We start from the raw sequence: 13152 nt of genomic DNA, 5'->3' as shown, positions 1-13152 counted from the left end.
ATAAATCTCTGATACTCCGTCGGATAGTCATTTAGTTATTTAATTTGGCCCTATTTTTTGTTGCTTTATTTTCTTGTATTTCTGTTAATTCAAAATTTAAATAAAAAAAACATTTGAAAAGCTGCAGCTCGTATTTTAATTATGTTATAATTCTATACAATTATAAAAATATTCACATTTTGTACTTAATATAACATTTTAAAAACGTACCAGTAAATTCCAGACACTTGTGGTGTTTCCTAGGCAATAGAAAACTTAAGAATGAGATTATCTCCTATCTTTTTATTTTGATAAAAATGCATTATGTTTAAAGAGTTAAATTAGTTTTTCGATATCTCTAAAAATTACAAAGTTATGAACTTTTAAAGTGAACTTGGGTAAAATGTATGCAATGGTGTCCCGTAAGTCACGCTTTTCGGCCAGCCGGAGATATCAACATTTTGACAGATAATTTTTTTTAGTATTTCAGTATTTTCGAAAAATTATTAAAGTTCTGGTCTCAGTATGCTCTTATTAATATGATACATTTGTAAAAACCAAGAAATTTCGCAGCAGGAGACAACGTTATTGCCACAAGTGTCCAGGACCTTAAAAAATAATATCCATTATTATAAATAATTATGGAGTTCACATTGCGTTAAAATCTTTTCCCTCTCATTGGTTTTCCAAATCTGTTTTTCTTTACTATTTTAGCATCAGTGCTTGATTGTAGAGGCTTATGGGGTTTGTGAAGAATGGTCCAAAGCATCTCGGCATCAATTTTATTTCCCAAAATTTCATCTAATTCACTCTGAAAACAATATTGAGTATTTAACAATGACAAAAAAAACATTGTGTCTTTCTTCTTTTTATAAATTGTCAACAAAACTGTCTTTAAAGTAATGTTAAAAGTACCTATAAACCTATGAACCTTACTAAACATTAGAAATCAACTTTTTTAATAATATTTGATATAAAGCCAGTTTGCTTCAACAAAAAAGTTGAATTTACAAAGTTAGTTCATTACAAAATAAGAATTATATTTGGTTGTTTGAAGTTAAATATTTTACAATCAGCTTAAAGTGTTTCAAAGTCCATCACATTTGGTGGACATCAAATCGTAAATCAGCACCATTTTGAATTTTCCCCGTTTAAACGCCGATTCTCAGCCCATTTTAGCTTTTCATCAAATCAAGCAGATCAAGCAAAAAAAATATGGCCGTTAAGCTTGACAGCTGATCAGTTTGTTCCAAAATGGCACTAATCATCGATTTATTGGAGATTAAAATAACTTAACCTAAAAGTTCTTTGGATTGCAAATCAAATAAAAAATCTGTACTAAATCTGGATTTTTAGTTTGAACAAATCCGGATTTGTAATTCCTACCCCAACCTTAGTTTTAGTAAAATATCTTACCTTTTCTAATTTTATTAGGTTATCCATAGAAACAGCTTTGTTCATCAGTCGTGAGATATTTTTAGAATTAACTCCGGGAAGTTTGAGCAGAAAGTCGTGAATCCTGGGATTGAACCTTTCGATGAGGAGTGCTTCTACACCAGCTTCCTCTCCTCCCAGTGCCAAGGCGTCCGCTGCATTCGGTTGAGCTCTTCCGTGCTAAAATAATATTCAAATATCGAAATGGTCATCTCATTTCATTGTCTTCCCCTTGTCCTATTCAGGTTGAGAACATCACGATGACATATTTTATTTGGGTAATGTAGTAAGTGGAAATATTCATGCCATTATTTTTTATACAGTTAAAACTTATGCCACTTGTCCAAAGTCAACGATGAATGAAAGAAATTGGAGACAAATCAATCACAACCCATAATAACATGAATATTATGTATGTAGGTTTACAATAATTTATTGTAAATGATGCAGAGTGCAATATGATTTTAGCTCTGGTGAAAGAATAATTTAAAATTGGAGCATTGCTTGAACTTTAAATGTGTTTATATCAGAAAAGCCAGTTTCTCCTAAAAATTCTCTTTTGTTTTCTCCCCCATTCCTTCTGCATTGCAACCTTCCTCGGTATTAATACTATAGATTCTCTTGATCTGGGCAGTTGGATCTCTTGCGCGGATATTACATATTTTATAATAAAGATAAATATTTTTACCTTCAGTTCAAAAAATAAATCTGCAGTTGCATAGGGGCTGGGTGACCAAATTAGCTTCAAACGAGGAAAATGTAAAGTGAGAAGTTGAAGCTTTTGTTGAACATCTGCTCCTGTGATATCACTTGATACTACATAGTGGCCCTTTAGAAAAAAAATGTTATGAACTTTAATAATTTCAAATACTATTTAAATATTGAAGAGTTATATTTAAATATGCCGGTACCTACCTACCTGATTTCTCTAATTTTCTTGACTGATTTTCAAAATTCGAATATTATCATGACATTTTTAAAATGATAAAGTGTCCAGTACTAATTTCCGCCATATTATGTATGTTAAATTCATGTTTTCATGAAAACTGCGAAAAATGATTTGAGTACTTTTTTTACGAAATATAATAACAAAGTGAAAATGGAATAAATCAGTAAAAAAACATTACCGTAATAAAAAACATTAACATTTTCTAAAATATTAAAGTCATGTGCTTTAATTGATCTTTGAAATTAGGTACTGGCAATTTACTTTTATTTTTATCATTTAGTGAAATCCTATAAAAATTAAGGAAATAAGACCAAATTTGTTATAATTTAAAAAAACTTTAAACAGAGTGCCATTCAAATTCTGTGCTAAAAAATCCACCAGTCTGAATGATACTGCCCAAGAGCGAGTTCAAAATGAATCCCAGATCCCATAGCTATGAATATCATCACCTATCGGACCGTCCATCATGTTTCTTAGGTTCATACAAACATACTAATGGTGTCAGAGTGGTAGACCTGCAAATCTTAGAAATCTACTAGATGCCTGAGCGCGAAGAACCTATGAGATTTGTTAGCACCAAATTTGTACAGAATAGTATTTTGCATAAATCAATGGATTTTTTCTGTGATTAAAGTGTTACATACAATTATTAAAATAAATTAACAACTGAAGAACTTTTTTATATTAAAAAACAAACATTTTCTCGCATAAATTGTGATTTTGTTGTTTAAAAATATTTTTTGTAACCTATGACATTATATACATTAGCCACTGACGTTTTAATGAATTGTATATGTATTTTTGCACTAATCTATGGTGAAGTGATGTGATAAAAAGAGAAAAATATGGAAAAGATCATAGAATTTGTTCATTTTTCTAAGGGAATTTTTTTTCTCCCTTTTTACTCTCTGAATGAACTCAATAAGATTAGGCCAAGAACCGCCACTGTTTAATCTACTCATCGAAAGAATGAATGTTTTTTTTTTAATGTGAAGGTATCTATCAACATTATATGTATAGTGAATAACAATCTGTGGTTTGAAATAGTGTGTGTAAATAGTAAAGTAATCTCAATTACCTGTAGCTGAAATGGCTTGTTTTGATCGAATTCTATAAGCAGCATGGGCCGAGAGTAATTTCTGCACATTTGGGTGCACTGCGTGTACAGCCTCCCCGAATTAAGAGAGCCAATAAGATCTGATAGTGATTTCCTTTCCACACAAATATCAGGAGTGAGAATATAATCGCCAACCTATAAAACAAAATAGAAAAAATTGAAACATCTAGTAGGTACCTACCTACCTTCAAAATAAATTTCACATAGAAATAATTTTACAGTTATTGTAACTGGTTCAGTATCGATTCCTTTCTTATGTAGAAGTGCTGGCAAATCTGATCGGAATTCCCTCATGTCTACAATAACTCGTGGCTTTTCTTGGGTGACTTTTTCTTCTTGTCCTCCTAGAAAAAAAAGAAGAACAAGTCAATTTCTTCAAGAGAGATACTCAAGTATCCGATACTCGACGATTCAGATATCTTGGCGACTATCGCCATACTAACTAATAATCTAACATCTAACTTCGTAACTTCTGTCAGTGACACCAGTTTTCCGCGACCAGCCGGTCAGTCGTCACCACTAACATCATTGTGACTTTAAACATGGCGGAGCAATAAATAAATGAAAAAATTATAGTTTTTATGAGTCTTTGTTACTTGTGTCGAGAAATTTTATTACATTGCATGTGTTTTAAGCCCGCCACACATAGATGCGCATGGCTACATTTAACATGTGGCTTTAGCTTTGTTCACTATGAACTGCTATACATATTAACATATAGCGGGCCAAGCGCATGCTATGCACGGCTGGGTGGATATGTGAAGTCAGAGGCACACGCGTGGGTTACAGCGGATTCGCCGGACGAGCGAAACTGTAACCTTGCTAGTCCACGGCATCCATGTTTCTTCCCATGCTCAGCCACAAATAAAGACATATTGAAATATTATCAAGCAAAAAATATTGACATTTCGTGCAAAAATACTTATACTCTCTACGACTGCTGAGACGAAAACAGGCATTGTCATAGCTAGCAATGTGCGATTGCATCACTGTATCAAGCCGCATAGCTCTTGTGTTAATCGTGGTTGTGCAGCAACTTGCGCAGCTATCTGTGGCAGGCTTTAGATCAATGTTAGAAACAATACAGACTGTGCGTTACAAGTTTTTTGCGACATGAATATACAACATCAGTCAGTATTGGATACTAGCGTATTTATTTATTTTATTTTATAAAATATTTATATGAAATTGAGTAGAAGAAGGGCCCAAGTATTGATTTTTAAAATATAAAATGAATACTAACCTGCTTTTCTGGAATTTGAGTTGGGCTCCTCTGGTTCATGCATGTCCAAACACACAGGGATTTCAGACTTTCCATCTTGATATTCAGGAATAACCATAGTCTGCAATGGGAATCTTCTACATTACTAATACCCGTCTATGAAGTTGTGTACCCATGCAGATAAGTTATATGGTTTGCATTTGCAAATAGCAGAAATCAACTTCATCATTGATGATCACCTCATGAGTTTATCATTGTATGTATACCGTTAGGGTATCAGCATGCGGGGGGCTTAGAATCACAGGGGCCTAACTACAAAAATTGGTGTTTTGAGTTTTTTTTGGGTTTTTTTTGGTCTCGGTAATGCCATAAACTTATTTATTAATGACACGAAGCTCTATCTTGTACACACAGCCGTTTAAAAGATACAGTTGGGCATACAGCTAGGCATTTCTTTTCTTTTTTATATATATTTGATTCTCTGGCGCATTAATTTCACCAAATCTAAAGTAAGATTTCACGGAATGGTTGAAAAGCTTACATGTTTCTATTTTTTTATATTTATATATACATATACTTTTTTCTTTTTTGCATATTTTTTAATTCGCTGTTTTTATTTATTTTTCCCTTATTTCTATTTTCTTTTAATCTCCTTTCTTTCTTTATCTATTTTTGATATTCTAGCTTATTAATTTAATCTAAATAAAAAGTAAAATTTCAATTTGATAATGTCAATAATTTTTTACTATATTGCTATTTTTGAATTACATATCATCTTTGAATATTCTTTTAGTCTATTCTCTACGTTTATATTATTTAAAATATATAGTTAGCAACTTCTTGTATCAACCAAGAAAACTTTTCAAATTATTTATAAAGAGCAATAATTAAGTAAAAGTCTAGACAAAACAAGAATCGCATTTAATAAATCTGCCTATTTCTGACTGTCCTAAAACAGGTTAATCTCCTAATTGGACAACCAAAGATCACTGTAATATGTAATGTTTTTTAAAAAATTAATAAATAAATATGAGCATTCCAATCTCTCAAAACTATCTTTTTGTAGATAGGCCCTTGTGATCCTAAGCCCCTGCATGGTGAGTCGCAAAACAGTTTGTATTTGGCTCCAAAGTTACTTAATTGAAAAGTTAAATTTGGTTAGTTTGAATACCCTGATGCATCAAGTTAAAAAAGCACAGAATGAGTTAAAAATAAAGGTAACCTTACACTTTTAGCTTGAATCAACAATTCAAACGATTGTTTTTCTCTTTTCAGTGAAGTAAGATATGCCTGTTCTTCTGTAGTGTTAGCGTGGACCAGAATATAAACAGTGAGTGACGGATAAGAAGAATCCTTCCTTGCCGAGTATAACTCAATCTGTCTTGTTGCCGATATGTCACTGTGGTACATTATTATATAGTTTGGACGAAATTGCATCAATGTATCTTCTAGGCATACTCCTCCTTCGTTATTCTTAAATGTTTGAATGCAAATCAATGGACTTTCCAGTTCGATATGAGTAAGATCCATATTCTCCATCTGGAATTAAAAAAATGTGGCAAATGATATGGAGCAATAACGGTAGTTGCCCTGGTTCAATACTTTCCGTTCATTGTGAATGTGATAGTAATAATGATATTGAGTTACCTAGTAATGCAGGAATTATGAAGGAAAGGGGTGGGAAATGCCACAGACTTGCCCTGATCTGCTGCTTGCTTCTCAATACCTCTCAAGGTGGTTATAAAATGCACATAAATATAATTGTCTTTATACATAATAACAAACACATATAATATAATGGTACACAGGTTGATTGCGGCGGGGTGCACGATACACACAATTGTTTTGCGGGTTTTGCAAAAGCGGCACTAAACAGATGAGCGTTAGTTTTATTCCACCAACAAATTGAATATTTGTGTTGCGATCAACAACAATAATTAATACATACAGATGTAGGTATCAAACCGGCGCAATCAAATGGTAGTAATTATTATTTCACTTTCAGAAGTGTCAGGGGTTTGTAGAGCATTTAATTACCTGTGTAAATGGTTCAAATAGCGATTCATCTTTATTCTTTATAGTTTTAGAAGTTCCTTCCGATAGTTTATCAATGATGGCTTGTGACATTGTCAACAAAAATTGAGTTTTATCAAGATCACAGTCTTCTAAATCATCCTTGGAGAATATACTATCCATCTCAGTTTCATTTGATTTAGAACTAGTGTCTTTGCTATCTGAGGGTTTTTTGGCATTTGGCTCAACTTTCTTTTCCTCAATGTCGTGTTTGTGTGTATTCTTATAAGATTGAAAATCTTTAGATAGTAGCGGTATATCAAGTTCATTTCTCAATGCTGATAAATACATGAAGGCCTGAGATCCCATTGTAAGATATTGGTTGAGTTGTTTACATGTTCTCGAATCATTACATAAAATCAAAATTTTGGAAGATTGGGAATTTTTATAATACTTTTTACGTTCTTCTGGAATCTCGAAGGTTAGTATTTCACTTAAGTACTTCCACTTTGAATATGATTCAGGTTCAAATTCTGTAAAAAAAAAAATTATAACAATTCACTAACAAACCAATTTATAGTAAAAATAAATGATGCGTAAATTTACCCTTTTTCAGATTGAAAACTCGAGTTCGTGCGTATCTGAACAACTGTTCTGCAGAATCTAACAGAATCCAACCAGAGTTTACTTTAGCATACTCGGTAGATCTATACTGCCTCACAAGACAGTAAAAGGTTACAGCATCCTGATGGATCAGAGAACTGAAATAGTAACGGTACAATTGAAATCTTCGGTCTTCATTACAGAAACATTAGCGAATTACCAAATGATATGTGCAAACATTTATGTAATGAATCATAGCCTTGTGAGATTTATTTATTATTTACAATACTTAAGAAATTGTTACAAACATAATAAGAGTCCGCATTATCTTCAAATCCTGGATCAATTCTTTAGTTCTGCTGCTCAGTTGATGCCAAACGGTATCGAGTTGAGATTGCAAAATTTTGTGGAATTTACTTATAAGACAATTTTCCACAGTAATTTCCTAAAAACATGTGAAAAATTAATATTGTGAGTAGGTATAACCAGATTACTAAAATGTAAAATTGTGAGTATGTATAACCAGATTACTAAAATGTAATATTGAGAGCCTCTCACAATTTTAGGCAAATAAAATACATATGTATAAATTTGTGTGCAAACAAAACATATTTTTATTCAAATTCAAATAAAATAGTTTTATTTTTTGTTTACCTGTAATTCTAAAGTACGGTTTATCCTTTTCAGTTCTTTTGTGGTATAATTTATGATGTCTAATATGCATGATTGTATCAAAGTAGTTTTGCTTGTTAGGGGAACATGAAGTTCTACAACATTTGTGTGCACATTTTCTAGATCTTGTTTTACCGAAGCGTGAAACCTGCAAAAGTTACAAGAAATGTTCAATGATTAGGTGTCATATGAACTACATTTCATTGCAAAGTGTTTTTAAGTGAGTAATATACCTTGGCCATAGAAATAATTCTTTAACAAACAGGTTTCTCATAACCTTTTCTACATGAGCAAATCCAAAAGTAAACCGTTCAGCCGAGTGAGAAAATGCTTTGATGAATCCAGTCTGAAAATTAAATATGGAACATGCTGGAATAAGTTGAAATACTGATAACAAGACGAAGTTACACAAATCGGGAAAAAATCTCAAAACAAATGGTAGTATTGCAATTGAATAAAACTACCTTATTTTTTTGCCTGTAGAGTCGTAAAACAAAGGCTTCTTGACAAGACTCCAATATGCTGTGAGCCCTCAAGACAATGATCCCAGTGATGTGTTCTACGGGAACTCGATCTTTGAGTAGATCTACAACTAAAATTCTAGTTGAAACAAAATGGACACCACCATTTAAATATGCTCTTTCCCTGCAAATAAAATAATATGGTTATTTACCCAAAAAGCTAGTGAGTTCATTTTTAATTGAAGTATTGCAATGATTTTACCTGTCAGCAGATAAAAGGGGAAGTGAAGATAGTTTAAGTTTAGCCATATAATATTTCTCTTCATAATCCGCACTGTTTACTACCAAAACCAAATTTGAAGGATCAGCATGAGCCCGAAGAAGATTCATCACAATTACATGTTCATTAAATCCCCTGGAAAAAATAATAACAAAATTAAGCAATGTTTATAAATTCTATGAGGATGTACATTTATTTGTTAAGACATACACAGTAGAATAAGATACAGTTAGATATTTTTAGTTATTACATAGTTGTAGTACCTATTACGTATGTCCATAAAATATCATTACGTAATTTCGCCTGAGATTGTTATAAAAGGAAGGAAGTGTGTGGATAGATAATAATAAATGAATTGAAAAGAAGAATTATAATAAGCTCACGAATTGTAATTGACTGTTAATACATAGGAGTTTTGAAAAATGATGTGAAAATATTTTTGAAATATTATGTCATGCCACAGACATAGGAATTAATAGACGAGAAGATAATGGCGAGGGGTAAAATCAACTGTTGAAGAACGAAGGGAGTGAAGCTGACTGTGATTCGTCAATAAATCAATCTGACAGTAAATAGGCATCTCGCATTATAATATCACCATTTACTTCTTAAAAGTAAAATCTGCTTTTGAATGAATAGACATTTTTACATGGGAGCGCAAATTACTCGCCACGTTATGAACAAATTTGCGAAGTCCAAATTCGGCAAAAAAATTCGGTTCAATTTTCAGAGTCGAATATTTCGTTTAAGTATTTAGTTAAGACACTTTTATAAATGTTCATAATTTACTTCCCAGCAACCAACCAGCTTTGTGTTTCGCGTCCAGACGTTTCTCGATGTGATAGTAACAACTGATTCATATTATACGATGTGAATATGCTTAAAATAAAGTAAAATAATGCTTATATATGGAATGTAATACGACAATTGGGTTTATTCTCTTTTTCACATCTATTTTTACAAGTTTTCGTAGTACAAGTCAACATTTTGCCGTGTTATTTCGTAAAATGAACCGATGATGCCTCGACCATAGTTCGCACAAGAATGATGACGTCACGTTTTCAAATTTCACTTGAGGCCATACGCGAGCACAGCCGGCTCCAATGGAACCGGTATGGGGAGTGGGGAATAATACGCTTTTAATCACTTAGGGCAGGTCTACTAATATTCATATGTCTATGTGTCATGCTAAGAAATTTAATAAGTTAGTTTTGTATGTTAGAAAGGAATCATGAAAGATGTCTAAATGTAGTAATTTTTCGTAATGGGTGTATGTTGTGATTGCGCCAGTAATTACTGAGTTGTTTGCTGCATTGGTATTGTTGGCTTCAATATGAAATAGTGTAGTGTGCCTGGTACGCCTCGTTGGAACATTTAAACCAATGACGGATAGCAATTCGGGACTATCTATTTTATTATTTAGCAGATTATGTAGAAACAACAGGTCGGACAATGTGCGTCTTTTTTGTAAAGTTAACATATTATTTGTAGTTTTGTTGTATTTCTTGAGTAAATGTTTCGAAAATTTATTCTGTATACTTAATTTATTTATTCTGTATACTTTACTAAATCTATGTATACCTTATATTGAGGATTCCATATTGTGGAAGAATACTCCAGTGGACTTCTGACCAATGAACAAAACAACATTTTCAGAGTCTTAGCACTTTTGAAAACTTTGCATATTCTTAATAAGAAACCTAGCATTCTATAGGATTTTGAAATAATGTGTTCAATGTGCTTGTCAAAAATTAATTTGCTATCTAAGTAAACACCTAGATCTTTACACGTAGACATAGGTTGTAAAGGTTTGTTATTCAAGTTGTATGGATAGATGATTTTGTTTTTATTTCTAGTAAACGTAATAGATTGACACTTAGATATGTTTAAGGACAATAAATTTGATTCACAATATACGCACAAATTATCAAGATCGCTTTGCAATTCCATACAATCGGGTAAACACTGTATAGCTTTATAAATTTTCATGTCATCCGCGTATAAAACAAAGCAACTATTTTTAAAGCATACGTAAATGTCATTTATATAAATATTAAATAAGAGTGGTCCAAGATGCGACCCCTGGGGCACACCTGAGACGATTTCCGTTAAGCAAGATGCAAAACCATTGACAACCGTGATTTGGTGCCGATTATTGACGTATGATGCGATCCATCTATAGAGGTCACCGTGAATTCCTAGACCTAATAACTTTTGTAAAAGAATATAATGATTGACACGGTCAAATGCTTTAGAATAATCCGTATAAATGGCATCTAACTGGCATCGCATATCCATTTGAGCATGAAGAAAATTTGTAAAAAATGCAAGATTTGAAGTTGTGGAGCAATTTTTCACGAAGCCGTGTTGATTGTTTAAGAGTGAGGGTGAGATAGTAGAATATAATTGATCGTAAAAAAAAATTTCCAATACTTTACTTAGTATCGGTAATTTGGATATAGGTCGATAGTTTGAGGCATCATTTTTACTGTCATTTTTATATATTGGGGTAATCAAGGCTGTTTTCCACTTGTCGGGAAATGTTCCTGCAGATAGTTTGAAAATAACAAAAATGGGGGGTGTCAATTGTTTACTACAATAATTTATGAAGATCCCTGGAAGTTGATCATCCCCTGACCCCTTTTTGATATCAATGGACTTAAGGTATTTGAATGTGATGTCTTCTTTGATCTCGATTGAGTTGATTATGCTATTTGAATTAGAGCAAAGACTGGCATTGCTTGTATGTGCAGGTTGAGAATTCGAAAATACAGATCCAAAATACTCAGAAAATAAGTTGGCTACTCCTCTACTGTCATTAGCAGTTTTTTCACCGTAAATCATATGATCAGGGATGGCAGGAGATTTTCTTTGAGAATTGACGTAAGACCATATTTTTTTAACATTATGCTGTACCTATACCGGATTCTATTGTAGAAATGTAGGTTTTGTAAGCTGCTGAAGCGACTGTTTTTTTGCCTTTTGCGAAGCAATGAAAATGAGAGATAATCAAGGGGGTTCCAATGGCGCTTCCATTTTCTAAAGAATTTTAATTTTTCGTTTGTTATTTTTATTAAGGCTGCCGTGTACCATAGTGGGTATTTTCCAGATTTCACAACTTTCTTAGGAATAAACGCTTCGATAATCTGTTCAATTATAACATAAAACGAATTTAACGCTGTATTTACATCCGGTGCATTTATAACGGTTGAGAAGTCGGTTTCTTTCAGTCTCTCATTGATCTCTGCATAATCTGCTTTATGGAATAATTTTATTGTTCGAGGAGTTGAGAGGGTTGCCACCTTCTATGGGTGGAAATTCTAGTTCTACAATCAATAATTTATGATGAGTGCTCGGGCCAGTTATTGTTGCATAGTATTTGGTTCGAGTTGTTTCCCACCCGCGTTCCGCGCCTTTCAGCTACATGAGTCAGTTGTTTAAGTAACCGCGCCGCAAGTGCAACCGCTTCCGCATAACCTATCTTGAGTTATTAAAACCACCGCGCCGCGCTTGTAAACGGCAAATGTCATACTGCAAAATACCGCCGTGAAATAGTGCATAAAAATAGCAATCTATAACGCATTGAACCATATCGCAAAATCCAATATCACTATTCCCTTTCCTTGACCTCCTCCAATACTAACAATTACCCCCACCGGTGATTAAAGCAGAGCAAAGTGGAAGGTGCCGACAGTTTGGAGATATTGGTAAGTCGATCAAACAATATCACAAAATACCGCAATTACAGTCCATTCACGCCGCAACAATGAGCATCTTCTTTAACTAATGGGTGGTCGGCAAGCGACACATTAACTGAAGTGTTACAGAAGACGAGGTCCAAAATTCGACCATATTTGTTAGGTAAATGGTTAAATTGGGTTAAATTTGCAAAAGATAAGCAGTTAAGTAACGCGAGTGCGCATTAATCTCTGTTACTTGGCATTTGTTGATTATTCCATTCGATATTGGGCATGTTATAGTCGCCAATGATTAAAAACTTGTCATTGGGAAAACGGATTGTTAAGTCAGAAATAGTATTGGTATGACTGGTAAATAATGCTAATCTTTCTGATGATGTTAATTTTGGACCGACGCTAGGTAAATACAAGCAGCACAATAAACATTTTAACTTCAAAACTCACTTCGCACTAATCATCAAGGCATCATGTTCCAAAATATCTAGAAACATTTGCTTTTCAAAACTTATCATGGGAAAAGCTGGATCTCCTGGGACGTCATTCTTCAATGCCACATCCATTTTTCATATAAAAAATTTAAATCCTGACTGTAAAATATGAAAAACAATATCAGTATTTTCAAAAATTGTATTCAAGTTTCAAAGCTATCCAAAATTAGAGATATAAGGTGACAGTTGGTGTGTTGCTATTTTGGTGAAAAATAGAAAAAAAGCTAATTCAATGG

At 33.0% G+C, this 13152-nt stretch overlaps 1 protein-coding gene across 1 annotated transcript; it reads right to left on the bottom strand.

Annotated features, from left to right (window-relative positions):
- Positions 1-190: 190 nt before the first annotated feature.
- On the bottom strand, positions 191-13089 carry mei-9 (DNA repair endonuclease XPF mei-9). Its single transcript, XM_089635616.1, has 15 exons — positions 12873-13089; positions 8713-8865; positions 8454-8634; positions 8223-8335; positions 7972-8137; positions 7626-7762; positions 7321-7475; positions 6739-7247; positions 5929-6240; positions 4723-4822; positions 3699-3823; positions 3441-3614; positions 2102-2242; positions 1396-1593; positions 191-790 (listed from the first exon to the last, which is right to left on the bottom strand). Exons 1-15 carry the CDS (start codon positions 12986-12988, stop codon positions 638-640), a joined length of 2733 nt encoding a protein of 910 aa, XP_089491742.1. The 5' UTR covers positions 12989-13089; the 3' UTR covers positions 191-637.
- Positions 13090-13152: the final 63 nt, after the last annotated feature.

Source organism: Hesperophylax consimilis, chromosome 9 (genome assembly GCF_061612785.1).
Source record: "Hesperophylax consimilis isolate HC1 chromosome 9, BYU_Hcon_1.0, whole genome shotgun sequence".
NCBI classification, from domain to species: domain Eukaryota; kingdom Metazoa; phylum Arthropoda; class Insecta; order Trichoptera; family Limnephilidae; genus Hesperophylax; species Hesperophylax consimilis.
Note: the sequence above shows the minus strand (reverse complement) of the source record. Positions and strands in the feature narration are given on the sequence as shown.